The sequence below is a fragment of the Branchiostoma floridae genome, chromosome 9, assembly GCF_000003815.2.
Source record: "Branchiostoma floridae strain S238N-H82 chromosome 9, Bfl_VNyyK, whole genome shotgun sequence".
Taxonomy (NCBI): Eukaryota; Metazoa; Chordata; class Leptocardii; order Amphioxiformes; family Branchiostomatidae; genus Branchiostoma; species Branchiostoma floridae.
In genome coordinates this window covers 14089747-14102603 of record NC_049987.1, presented here as the reverse complement: position 1 = coordinate 14102603, position 12857 = coordinate 14089747, and the positions used below count along the sequence as shown (strand labels likewise).

The window sequence follows — 12857 nt, the reverse complement described above, 5'->3', positions numbered from 1 at the left end:
GTCAGAGGTTATCGCCTTATAAAAGCAGCCGGGTGACCTACACCTCCTTCTGACTTGGCTTGGAGAGACTTGCAACAGGTGTGTCGTGTGACTATCAATAAGGTAAAGTTTCTACACCTTTCCTATCACTTAGACTCTGTAACCATAGCCGTGGTATCACAACAAGAAAGCTATTTCATGCAGACTGCCAATGTGTAGATTTAGAAACTGCAGTTCAGGCAACTTATAAAGTCATGTGCCTTTTCCTTGTTCTACGTGCCTGTGCGTGCATAAATCAGGTGTAGAAATATGTATCAGAGACAAAATACCTTTGTTTCCAAGCTTGATTTACTTCGTTAAAACAGTTTGTAGAGGCGATATTTGCTGTATCAAGAGCAACTGTGTTCATTATCAAAGTAATCTACCATATGTCATGTTGATGAGATAGCAAAGTGGCTCAAAATCGACCAGTTTGCTCTGTGTCAGAACAGGGCAGTCTTGGGTTAACGACACCTGAAGTCACGAGGCAGTCTTGTGGTACCTTATACACACAGTCAGTGTTTGCCGAGTCAGCCATTGCGTAAGCCTACCTTTGGCCACCAAAATTGCTAACAGCCCGTTACGTCTAGTTCTGCAGAATGATGCAACGCATTCGCAATTTTCGGGATACTGTTGTTAGAACCATCCCCGCAAAAGCCAAATGAATTCTGTTTGACATGCATGCATGCTGTCTTTGATGCCTTTAAAGACGAGAATGTGAACGAAATTGGTATCTTACGATCTTATGAGCTCATATAATTAGATCTTCAAGGTTCAAAATTAGTTACCAAATAGCTCTTAACTGTAACGCGCTTTTCCAATATGAGCTTGTAAACAATTCAATCATATGTCCTTCGCATTCACAATAATGGACCTGTCAGCGAATTGACATCTCATGTTTACCCGTTATCTAATACATATCAGTTGTATAAACAACAGCTGACAGATGACTGTTGTACAATTAAAATGATCCGTGCATAAACCTTTGGACTTTACGGTATTGTTACACAATTGCCGAGTCACTTCTCATGTGACTTTTTTTTTCATCTCGTGTTTTTGTTGCCAACGTGTATGAATGTTTCAAATAACTTTATCTACTTGACCTGATATTACTTGAACTCTTATTGACCATGTTGGCAACCCATATTGGCAATGACCATCTTACACAAAGATACAGAACTGATGACATCATCAACACCACCTAATCAAGTATAATAAAGTGTCAAAACAACTGCTTAAGTGCAGCTAACTTTTCGAGAGATAGTGTAATAAAGTCACTTTTATCCCTACTCTTCACTACTATTCATAATTGCAGAACATAAGTATTTACGAGCATTTTGTCTTCCTTTTTTTCAGCTGCTGAAATCAAGATGAAGCTTTTGATCTTTGTTGTCTGTGTTGCCGTGGCAACGGCCATAGATCCTCAATGGGAGGCCTTCAAACTTCTTCATGGTAAAAAGAACGTTTTCTTTTTCTTGAACTGCTATGGTTATATTTGAAAATGGTTCTACCTCTTTGTTGGCGTCTTTTGCAAGTCTAATCACAAATTTACACTGGTATCATTCAGTACATTTATCGTTCGCAATGGTTCAAGAAAACAATTTTGTTCATAGAAGATAGTCATATTTGATGATGATGAATGCGATTGTGATTATGATGGTTATGAAGACGACATTTTCCATTGAAAGGCAAGCAGTACAGTGAGTACGAGGACGGTGCCAGATACGCCATATTCCAGGAGAACAGCAGGATTGTGAAACAGCACAATGAGGAGGCCGCCATGGGCAAACACACCTTCTTCATGAGGATGAACAAGTTCGGCGATATGGTGAGTAAGGGGGGGGGGGGGAGTCCTTGTTCGTTCGACTTCTAGCTAGATCTGTCATTACAAAATACCGTGGTTAAAGCTACAGATAAACTCCTCCCCCTACCGGTCGGTGTATAATGTGCCCATCTCCATTTCTATAGCTCTCGGGCCACATATCAGGGGGGCATGGCAAAATACGTATTATGTAGATTAGAAAATGTAAACAAACAACAACAAAATATGACTATTAACTAGGACAAGACATCGCCTCACACAAAAAACAAAAAACACCTGTCTATACACAGTGTGGGTTTCTGTTGGTGTTTTTACAATTAACCAAAATCTCTTGAATCCTCAGACAAACGAGGAGTTCCAGATGCTCGTGATCGGGTCAGGTCTGTTGTACTCCAACAAGACCCAGCAAACCGAGGGGGGAGTCTTTGAGAGCCTGCCGGGACTGAAGGTCAACGACACCGTGGACTGGAGACAGAAAGGTGCGGTGACGAAGGTGAAGAACCAGGAGCAGTGCGGGTCCTGCTGGGCCTTCAGTACGGTCAGTACCACGATGATTTTCTCTCATCATAAACTGTACATAATGAAAAACGTCTGCAAAGGGACTTTTAAAATTTGATTTACTCTATTTTACATAGCGTTCCAGTGGAATGAATGCAAAAACAAACCAATCCAAAGCATTCTAATTTCTGTTTCTATCTCTCTCTCTTAGACCGGCTCTCTGGAGGGTCAACACTTCCTGAAGTCAGGCACACTGGTTTCCCTGAGTGAACAGAACCTGGTGGACTGCTCCCGTAAGGAGGGGAACAAGGGTTGCCAGGGCGGTCTGATGGATCAGGCCTTCAAGTACATCAAGACCAACGGTGGCATCGACACTGAAGAGTGCTACCCATACAAAGGAAAGGTAAGATTATAAAAGACTTATGATGTTTGCAACACTTTGTTTCTTGTGGCTGTAACACTTACTTTATCATAGCTATTCGCATAACAGTATAAGAAATGTAGCGGGTCCCAGTCTGAGTGTACAGGCGGGTTTTCGGAAAAACCTGTCCAGTCCGGAATGCGGAAAACCCTGTCCAGTCTGAAAAGAGGGTCTGCATGGGGGTATACGTTGTAAGCTACTAAGTACTAGTATACAACAACATTTTTTTATCTTTAGTATGGCTAAGCACAGAAATAACATCAACTTGAAGTGTGACACAATGTCATACAAAAATTATAACTTAACAAAAATCATCATTGTTACTTCTGTGCATCATATAAAAAACTTCTACTCTTTAAGTCTTTGAGACTGAACATGCTATTAGCCTTACGACATAATTTTGCAAATAAAACACATTATTTTTTAAAAGGATACATAGTTTTATATAGCTCACAACCTGTACTAGGGTTTGAAAAATACAATCTCGGCTTTATTGTAGTGCATTGTAAAATATATGTAATGTTATACATTGTGTACTAAAGTCGTGTTGATATTGAAACCTTTCGCAGTCATTCTATTAAACCAGGATTTGAACAGACCAGCTCTCAAAATGAGTGCTGCACACTTATCATTTAAAGAAAACCTTTAAAAGCCTGTCTTTGTAATGTATTGCCACTATTTAACAACCGGAAATTGACGGACACTCACTATCCATTGTTTGATGGACAATGGGTGTAATTCTCTCCCCCTCATGTCCTACCAGATAAGTCTTAATTGGGTACTTTGCATTTGACAGAACTGACTTTGTGTGCATGCATATTGCACCTTTGGGTCACTCATTATGCTGCCGATTCTATATAGTTATGTGTATCAGTTTTAGTGTAAGTGCTGTCTGAAGTAATAGTTTTAAGCATTGCCAGGAACCCCTATGCAGACCCTCTTTTCAGACTGGACAGGGTTTTCCACCCCATTTCCCTGTCTGGACTGGACAGGGTTTTCCGAAAACACAGGCTACAGAAAATAAGCAGGATACAGAAAATAAGCCTTTTATATAGTTCATACCTATGACCACATTGCATCACAGAACGAGAGAAAGTGCGAGTACAAGTCGAGCTGCAGCGGAGCCACCCTGTCCAGCTACGTTGACATCAAGACTGGAGACGAGGACGCCCTGATGCAGGCTTCCGCCACCATCGGGCCCATCTCTGTCGGCATTGACGCTAGCCACCCCTCCTTCCAGCTGTACGACCACGGTAAGAGAAACAGCACGTGTTTAATATCAGTGAATATTAACCTATCATCTTTACATGCCAGGCCCGCCGCTTCGGCATATGAAGCAACGGCCTTGACGTACTGGCCTGCGTTTCATCCTTTTGCTTCATTAGCCTTAGCCATTTGTCAGTCAATCAGATATTCTCCTTTCTGTTGTTGGAAGGAAAGTTACCGGCCAATCACGCTGCTTTTTTACCGTAGGCAGCAACGTGATTGGCTAGTGGTGGCTGAGTAGGGCTACTTGATACATGTAGAGGATAGGCCTGGCATGAGAAAATAAAATCCAATTAGCATCACACAGCAACATTCTAAGAAATCGTTGCTCTGTCGAAAAAAATCTAAATTTCAATTATGCCTATGAGGCTATCAATGGTGTTCAAACAAGCTGGGTTGTATTGCAGGTGTTTACCACGAGAAGAGATGCAGCTCCAAGAAGCTGGACCACGGTGTGCTTGTTGTGGGCTATGGTACTGATGGCGAGAAAGACTACTGGCTCGTCAAGAACAGGTCAGTAGCACTACGAACATCAACACATGTATGCTTATAACGTTATCAGTGAACGACTGTTGTAGACCATGCCAAAAGCTCTATCATTTGTTTTTGATTACATTGATTGGTTTGATTTATAACGTTGACCTCATCAAATTAGAAAAAGGCACCAGTGATTTGGTGGAAACACTTGCATCTTCAGATACGTACGTACATGTGGTTGACTTTAGAGCGCTGATAATCATACTGCAAGCTTGTATCACCATTTAACAAATTGATATATACATATATTGATTACAAGCCAATAGTTAAACAATCCACCAGCCACAAGAAACAATGAATTGGCTGATATGATTGTAAGTCTAACAATAATCAAAGCAATAGATTTGGAGTCACTATGTTTTGTTTTTCACAGCTGGGGCGAGGAGTGGGGCATGGAGGGCTACATCAAGATGTCCCGCAACAAGGATAACCAGTGCGGCATCGCAACTCAAGCCAGCTACCCTGTTGTCTAATTCAATGAATTCCAAATCTTTACTAGTAACGTACACAAAAACAGTGCATTTTCCAGACCGTTGGACGAATAGTTCTCGGTGATTGGCACAATAGTACTAGTCCAAGACTCGCCATCTGACATTGTACTTTTTCTTTAACTTCTGCTTTGAAGAATGCATACAAAAAATTTCTACCTTAACGAGCCCACGATAGTAAAGAAAACCTAACCTCTGCCTTTGCCTGTACGTGGAATAAAAAAAAAAGCCATAGAGTAAACTTGATGTACAGCATATCACAAGCAGCTTCAGCAATACTTTCAAAGTTACATATTCAGCTGTTGTAGATATCTTCCAAGCCTCTCCGTGAAAGTATAGGAAAATATATATCATGAACTGATACACATTGTATACTTTTTCCTTCAATAAAAAAAAAAGATGCCATATTTGATGTGTGCGCATGTTGATATTGTCCTTGTATGTCATATCATAAACAGCAAAAGACAATCAAGTAAATCGCAGAATTGTTGGCTGTTAATCTAAAACCAAAAACAGTAGCAAGTAGCATACATGTAAAAAAAATACAAAGTCAAGGCAAAGGCTAGGGAACACCAATATGCTAATTAGGAGACGCTCGTTGGTACTCTAGGATCACGTGACATCGCATGAGAATTGCTCTCCCGTTATTGGTTGTCGTCTACTACCAATCAAATCAAATGATAAAGGTTATCGCGTTATAAGAAGAACCCCGTAACCCTACACTTCCTTCTAACTTGACTGAATAGGAGTGACTACAGGTATGTCATGTAGATCTCCGTGATTTATAACGTTTGTATGCCTCATACTATGATCCGTATCTGTTTTACCGTAAACAATTGTGAGATATCTATTGGGGAACGACGACTTAAAAACTAGGGAGTTCAGACATGCATGGTGCTTTTCAGTGTCATTGCGTGGTTTTAAACTCTACGTTGGGGATAATAGATAGCATCAACCAGGTGCCATAAGCAGAAAAAGATTGCTATAGAGCCATTCCCAAGATTGCCTTGACTACCGAAATATGTGAAATTTTATTGATGATACATTAATGCATGTTTTTAAATGACACTTTGAAATTATGTATTTTTCTCGTGTGACGGAATTATGGCACATGGAGGAAATTATGAGAGTTGATGTTAGCTGTTGCCACTTTTATCATTCTATAGAATGGAGAGATTTCGAAGCTATGAACACACTTTGCTTAGTGCGTAAATGTAAGTTCGAAAAAGTGGTTGTAGAATAGAGAAAAATAAGCTGTGTCAATATAGAGTAGCCTTTATTTACGATACCCCCAGTCACGAGGTGGTCTCGTGCTAAGTAATGCACACAGGTAGCGTTTGTCGAGTCGACTGTTTTAAGTTTACCTTTGCCCACCCGGGGTACCCAAATGCTGACCTTTATACGTTAAGCATCACATGTACAGCCACATGGCGTCGATGAGGTAATTTCTTGCGAAAAGCTATGTGTGTTTTCGATCTGAAAAGTAACGCATGAAAGCAAGGAGGTCCCTTGATGAAAGTAACGGGCCTGAGTGAGACAGCATTTCCTACTACATCAGGGTTACATACATGTTAGACTTCATAACTGTAAACTTTCAAATATGTAACAAACATGACGAAATGCCTTCTATTTCATTTGAATATCTTACCAACGTGATGTAACCCTTTTCACACAATACCTAGCCTGATTCAATCTCGCTTATAGCAGTCCGCCCAACATCAGCCAGCCTCCTAGAGGGGCCAGTTACAGCCCCGGAAAACAGGGGTTGTGTCACACGGACTAACAAATACCCATTGTTTTTGAAAACAGGGTATTCAGGAATATCAAGTCAATTGAAAATATTGCAATTTGATACTATTGTCCGTGGTCTATATGGAATTATTTAGAATTGACACCGTATAAATGTGCTGTTACAGTATCAACCGGTATTTGCCGACTGAAGAAATAGACATCGCCGGTTGGTTCTTGCAACACAAATTGGCGACACTTGGACTTTACTATGTTACTTTAAAACACCAAAACCATTCTGGCCTAGTATGTAGGGCTATTTGCTAAAGGACAATCTTGATGAATAGCAGACATTTTTCATGTTTATATTTTTACCAAAACATTCTATGCCGGTAAACACTATGTTGTCATAAGAATTCCGAGTACCTATTATGAGAAAAAATAAGTCTTTCATAGATTCGCTTCGTCACAGTCTCTGTATCTTCTTCTATTCTTCCAGCTGCTGAAATCAAGATGAAGCTTTTGATCTTTGTCGTCTGTGTTGCCGTGGCAACAGCCATAGACCCTCAATGGGAGGCCTTCAAACTTCTTCATGGTAAAAAATCTTTTTTTCTTAAGTTTTACATAAGCCACAAGTGTCTCAGGCCATAAGTGTCTTAGCTTCTTCCAGTTTATACAAAGTTGAAATTAAGTCCTGGTTAAACTTAACGTTTGCAAATTATTAGATTTAGACACTGAAGGTGACAATCATGCCATTTGAGAAAAAAATTGAATTTTTACCACTGTTTTGACATATACAAAAGTATCACAATACGTTACATTCATAATTGACAATGTCTTCACAAATTCATACAAAGATTTACCGTACACAAGCATTACCTTTTTATGTAAGAAAAAATACTATGATTTCTTTCCGTAGAAAATGGCCGTGTAGTTGACTGCATTTCCTGGTTTTAATGGGTAATTTGCCGTTAATAGGCAAACAATACAACAGCCTATCTGAAGAGAATGCTCGGCACTCCATCTTCGAGGAGAACAGCAAGATCGTGAAGCAGCACAACGAGGAGGCCGCCATGGGCAAACACACCTTCTTCATGAAGATGAACAAGTTTGGTGATCTGGTAAGTTGAGATTCTGTCTTGCTATAAATATGACGTCGCAAAATTGCTGTTTAACTAAATCACATATTTACATTTGCTTAATGTAAACAACGTGACGGAAGTGAGTGACTTGCAACTTCGAATGTGTTCTTAAAACAATACAAGACTCTGTCAGGGTAGAGATCCGACAGAACGAAGTTCATAGACATTTGTGTGAAAATTTCGATTCATGTCACTTGGATCAACGGCTGGTGATAGCTTTAATATTTAGGATTAATATGATAACTTAGGATTGATAAATGCTTGGCTACCCTAACACTTTCCTTGCATACTGATTGAGTTTTTGTCTACAAAGACTCTGATCGAGATCCCTACCGACAATTCTTTTACATCGCAAGGTCTATCCAGACAAATCCTGAAATAGTAAAGGAATAGACGATGTAATCTCACACTAAATCGTTGCCGTTGTTTCAAGACACATATCAATGACCTTCACCATAAGCTAATTACCATATTCGGCATGTTTACTTCAGACAACCGAGGAGTTCCGAATGATCGTGATCGGGTCAGGTTTCATGCAGTCCAACAAGACCCAGCAAGCCGAGGGGGGAGTCTTCGAGAGCCTGCCGGGACTGAAGGTCGACGACACCGTGGACTGGAGACAGAAAGGTGCGGTGACGAAGGTGAAGAACCAGGAGCAGTGCGGGTCCTGCTGGGCCTTCAGTGCGGTGAGTATCACTGGACATTTCGAGTAGCTGTGAACAACTCAAGTTGTAAATTTGAATTTCAACCTGGGCATTGCCATTGGTTAGGAATGGAGTTAAGAATTAATCTTTATCAATAAGAATTATCTTACCTTTATGTACTTGCTTGGCCCATAAGTAAAAATATGCTTCCAAAAAACACAGACTCCACGGGACGTTTTAAGATCATAATCTTTCAGAACTGACTGTTATACATGCCACTTATGTGGGGTTTTTTGCCTGCACCAAATGCCTTCTTTTTGCTGTATCAGTTTCCATGGTACATTTTGTATCATATTCACATTCATTCAATGTTGATTTTGCCAAAAATATCATTTATCACATCATAGCACCAAATAAAACTACGTTGAGAATGACACGAGAGAAAGCACAAAAAAAAAGAAAACAAATAAAGAAAAATGATCATTTCTCCCTTAGACCGGCTCCCTGGAGGGTCAACACTTCCTGAAGACGAACAACCTGGTTTCCCTGAGTGAGCAGAACCTGGTGGACTGTTCTCGCAGAGAGGGGAACAAGGGCTGCAAGGGTGGGAGCATGGATCAGGCCTTCAAGTACATCAAGATGAACGGCGGCATCGATACTGAAGAGTGTTATTCTTACAGGGGAAGGGTAAGCAAAATTATCCCATTCCTCTATGTAGAGCCTCGCCATTGGCCGATGCAATTCTATTGGAGAAGCTCTGCTAAATCGGGCTTCCACTTTTGTGGGCGTGACGTACCTTTAGCCAGTTGTCAGCCAATCAGGAATCGCCTAAATGTTTTCTTTGGGTGAACTCTATCCTCTGATTGGCCGACAGCTGGTTAAAGGCCACCCCCATAAACGTGGAAGCCCCAGCCCAGCTTACCAGGGTCTCCCAACGTCTATTGTATAAGCTGCGTAAGAGGCTCTCTGCAGCCGTAGTAGAATGAATTATCCTTGCCTTTTGTTGTCCAAGTGATGACAGTAGGTTGATGAAAATGATATGGACAAGTCTAATAGTCCAACTGAATGGCATATTCAAATCTACACGTATTTACACTGTCCATAATAATTTTACTTTGACAATTTGAACCGTGACTCGAGCTCTCTCTAGTGATAAGCCGGTACGCTTTCAGCAGATACTACTTAATACAACATCTAACAGCTTACAAATATGTATTGTAGGTCTATATATATATATCCCGATTCTAAGCCTTTTTGAATGACATCTATTCCTTGCTAAGATAGATTTGCGAAGAATCAACCGATGATGATAGGGTTTACGGTATATTTTTCATAAGGAAAGGCATTCAATGCTTCCACGGGGTGTTGGGAAATACTATAAGTAACAGAACCAGACCATGACATGTCTTCTTGTCTGATTCTCCTGCTGCATTCCATACCAGGACGAGAGTATGTGCAGGTACAAGTCCAGCTGCAGTGGAGCCACCCTGTCCAGCTACACGGACATCAAGACTGGGGACGAGATGGCCCTCATGCAGGCTGTCAGCACTGTAGGGCCCATCTCTGTCGCCATAGACGCCGGACACAAGTCTTTCCAACTCTACCACCACGGTAAGAGTGTTGTGGATGTTTCACTGCTGCTGCGGGCAATATGTTGGTTCAGGTGCTTATCCAGTGTGATACATTATGGATAATATGGCGAACTTGAAGGCTCCCGAGACATAGACAAACGCCTCTGGACATGTAGAAAGCATGGTGAGACAGCAGTTTAGGGGCCTTCAACTTTGACCTTGTGCATGAGCAGTTAAACTGTGACCCGGCTTATTGCAGTACTAGAGGTTATACATATGTGTCAAGCAACATACGCATGGGATGAAGTGGATAGCCCCACGAATTGATCAAGGTGTTTAAAGCGCGTATGCACTTTGTGTCAAATATTTCCATTGTCGAAACGTTCTGCTGAGAACGTCAGTTTTTTTTTATTACATTGTGCATGAGCAGTTAAACTATGACCCGGCTTATTGCAGTACTAGAGGTTATACATATGTGTCAAGCAACATACGCATGGGATGAAGTGGATAGCCCCACGAATTTGTGTTTAAAGCGCGTATGCACTTTGTGTCAAATATTCCCATTGTCGAAACGTTCTGCTGAGAACGGCAGTTGCTTTTTTTTTATTACAAAAATCGAGTAAACTTAGAATTACCTGTCGACGTTTCGTTGAACTGCCTGGCCACTTCCTCGTGAGCTAGGTGTCGCTGCTGCATTGCACTGCAGCTAGGTGTCGCTGCTGCCGTGCAAAGAATGCGGTCCCAAACGCGACTCAACATGTATGCCCCCCTCGTCCCGTTTCATTACTGTTATAGATTTTCTGACCTGCATCGACTTCATTGTCATTGTCATTGCCATTGTCATTAATCCAACGAAGGCACAACTTTTCATCAATGCCTGGTTGTGGCAGAAGAACTTCAATAGTCCTTATTAATCTATACTCTGACATGTATATTCATGTTTCAGGTGTATACAGCGAGCCCAAGTGTAGTTCCAAGAAACTGGACCACGGTGTTCTGGCCGTAGGATATGGAACTAACGATGGAACCGACTACTGGCTCGTCAAGAACAGGTTAGTACTATATATGTATACCTTTATCTATAATACTATGTACAGAACTCAAATTAGTAAGTAGCCGTAGATCTTTAAAAAACTATTTCTTACTGAAACAAATACATCTAATTGGAAAAGTCACTGTATCGAGAATGTCGACCAATGAGAAACATGACAAATACACACACAGTGCCCATTGGCCACTTGATATAATTATATCACACAACCTGTTAGATGATTGGCTCAAACCTGTGTTTTTTTGTTTTATGGGCAATCCGTTTGACTGCCACAGATAGTCAGAGAAACTTTCATTTTACCTCATGTCAGCTATCCCTTAGTCTAGATATTTGACCGTTGTGGCCGTTTCTCCATTCTTCTCGCTCTTCTGTCCTTCCCATAGAAATTGCTTGTTACCAAAATTGCAACGAACATAGAGATTGAGACTCAGAGTTGTTTACAACTTTGTTTTGTTTACCACAGTTGGGGCGAGATGTGGGGCATGGAGGGATACGTCATGATGTCCCGCAACAAGGATAACCAGTGTGGAATCGCGACTGACGCCAGCTACCCTGTTGTCTAATGCAACAAACCCTATAGCTACAATTACGGCTAGGGAGAAAATACACCACTATACAGCACACTTAAAACCATACTACTCAACCAAAAAGAGTACCTTTGCGTATTCTATTGGTCGATTGGAATGTGGAATTGAGTATATACTTCCGTGTATTGTCTTGGTACATAACGTAGTGGCAATGGAATGAAATTTATATCAATTCAAAGAACACAAAATCTTGTAATTTACTGACCCAACAAACCACTATTACGAGCTTTGTCTGTCTTGGAAAGGAAAGAGTCATCTAGCGCTTTTCGGCAGGTCTGCATCTCCGATGGATTGTCAAACTTGAGTTTTCGTAGACGTGCGATGAGAGGTTGGACAAAAGTGCACGGAAAAGCCCTTGTATTATCAATAAAAATCCACAATGTATCATCGTGTGTTTTTTCGTCTTTTTGTCTATTAGTAGACAATGTTATTGAAGACTGTTCTTCCAAATACCACTTGTAATATTCTCATATTGTAATATTCTTAGATTGTAGGATGTGGGAAGGATTGTAACTTAACTTAAATGTCACGACTTGGTGTGAATAAGGGAAAATCTGACAGAGATAATCAACCATGATAAAGAAAAACAATGACATAAATTTACCCTGCAAAAAAGCGGCAAGGGCAGAGGCCAACTAGAGCCAATCGACACTGGCTGTTCGTCCATGGTCACGTGGAAAAAATGAGCTGAGGCTTGTCATTGGCTGTCTTTCATGGTCCAATCAAGACGTCACCATATATGTTTTGTATTTAATTTAGTAATCTAGTGACCCCACAGTATCTTCCTCGTGTGAGCAGGCTAGCCATTCGTGTACCTCTGTCCACAAGTAAGGTATGGGCATTGTTCACCCTATACTACTCGTGTTCGACTTTGTGTCCTTGCTGCCATGCTGTCGTAAAATGTTGTGTTCATTCAACCATTCTAGCTTTATCATTAGGGCTATGGTTGACAAAAACAAAGATAGTTCAATTCTCTGTCAATACGTGCATTTGAACCTGTATAAATAGTGCAGAATGCATCTACTGCGTAACATGATTGTTTACATTTAAGACAGAGCATCTCGACGAAATGAATACCTGTCAG

General features: G+C 40.8%; 2 protein-coding genes across 2 annotated transcripts; both read left to right on the top strand.

Moving 5' to 3' along the window:
• The first annotated feature begins 2 nt into the window (after window positions 1-2).
• On the top strand, window positions 3-5457 carry LOC118422576 (cathepsin L1-like). The gene is made up of 8 exons (XM_035830209.1): window positions 3-102; window positions 1375-1470; window positions 1707-1846; window positions 2184-2378; window positions 2550-2741; window positions 3844-4012; window positions 4433-4538; window positions 4936-5457. Exons 2-8 carry the CDS (start codon window positions 1389-1391, stop codon window positions 5033-5035), a joined length of 984 nt encoding a protein of 327 aa, XP_035686102.1. The 5' UTR covers window positions 3-102; window positions 1375-1388; the 3' UTR covers window positions 5036-5457.
• Window positions 5458-5715: 258 nt separating this feature from the next.
• LOC118422574 (cathepsin L1-like) lies at window positions 5716-12157 on the top strand. Its single transcript, XM_035830207.1, has 8 exons — window positions 5716-5808; window positions 7278-7373; window positions 7757-7899; window positions 8412-8606; window positions 9060-9251; window positions 10007-10175; window positions 11082-11187; window positions 11650-12157. Exons 2-8 carry the CDS (start codon window positions 7292-7294, stop codon window positions 11747-11749), a joined length of 987 nt encoding a protein of 328 aa, XP_035686100.1. The 5' UTR covers window positions 5716-5808; window positions 7278-7291; the 3' UTR covers window positions 11750-12157.
• The last annotated feature ends 700 nt before the right edge of the window (window positions 12158-12857 follow it).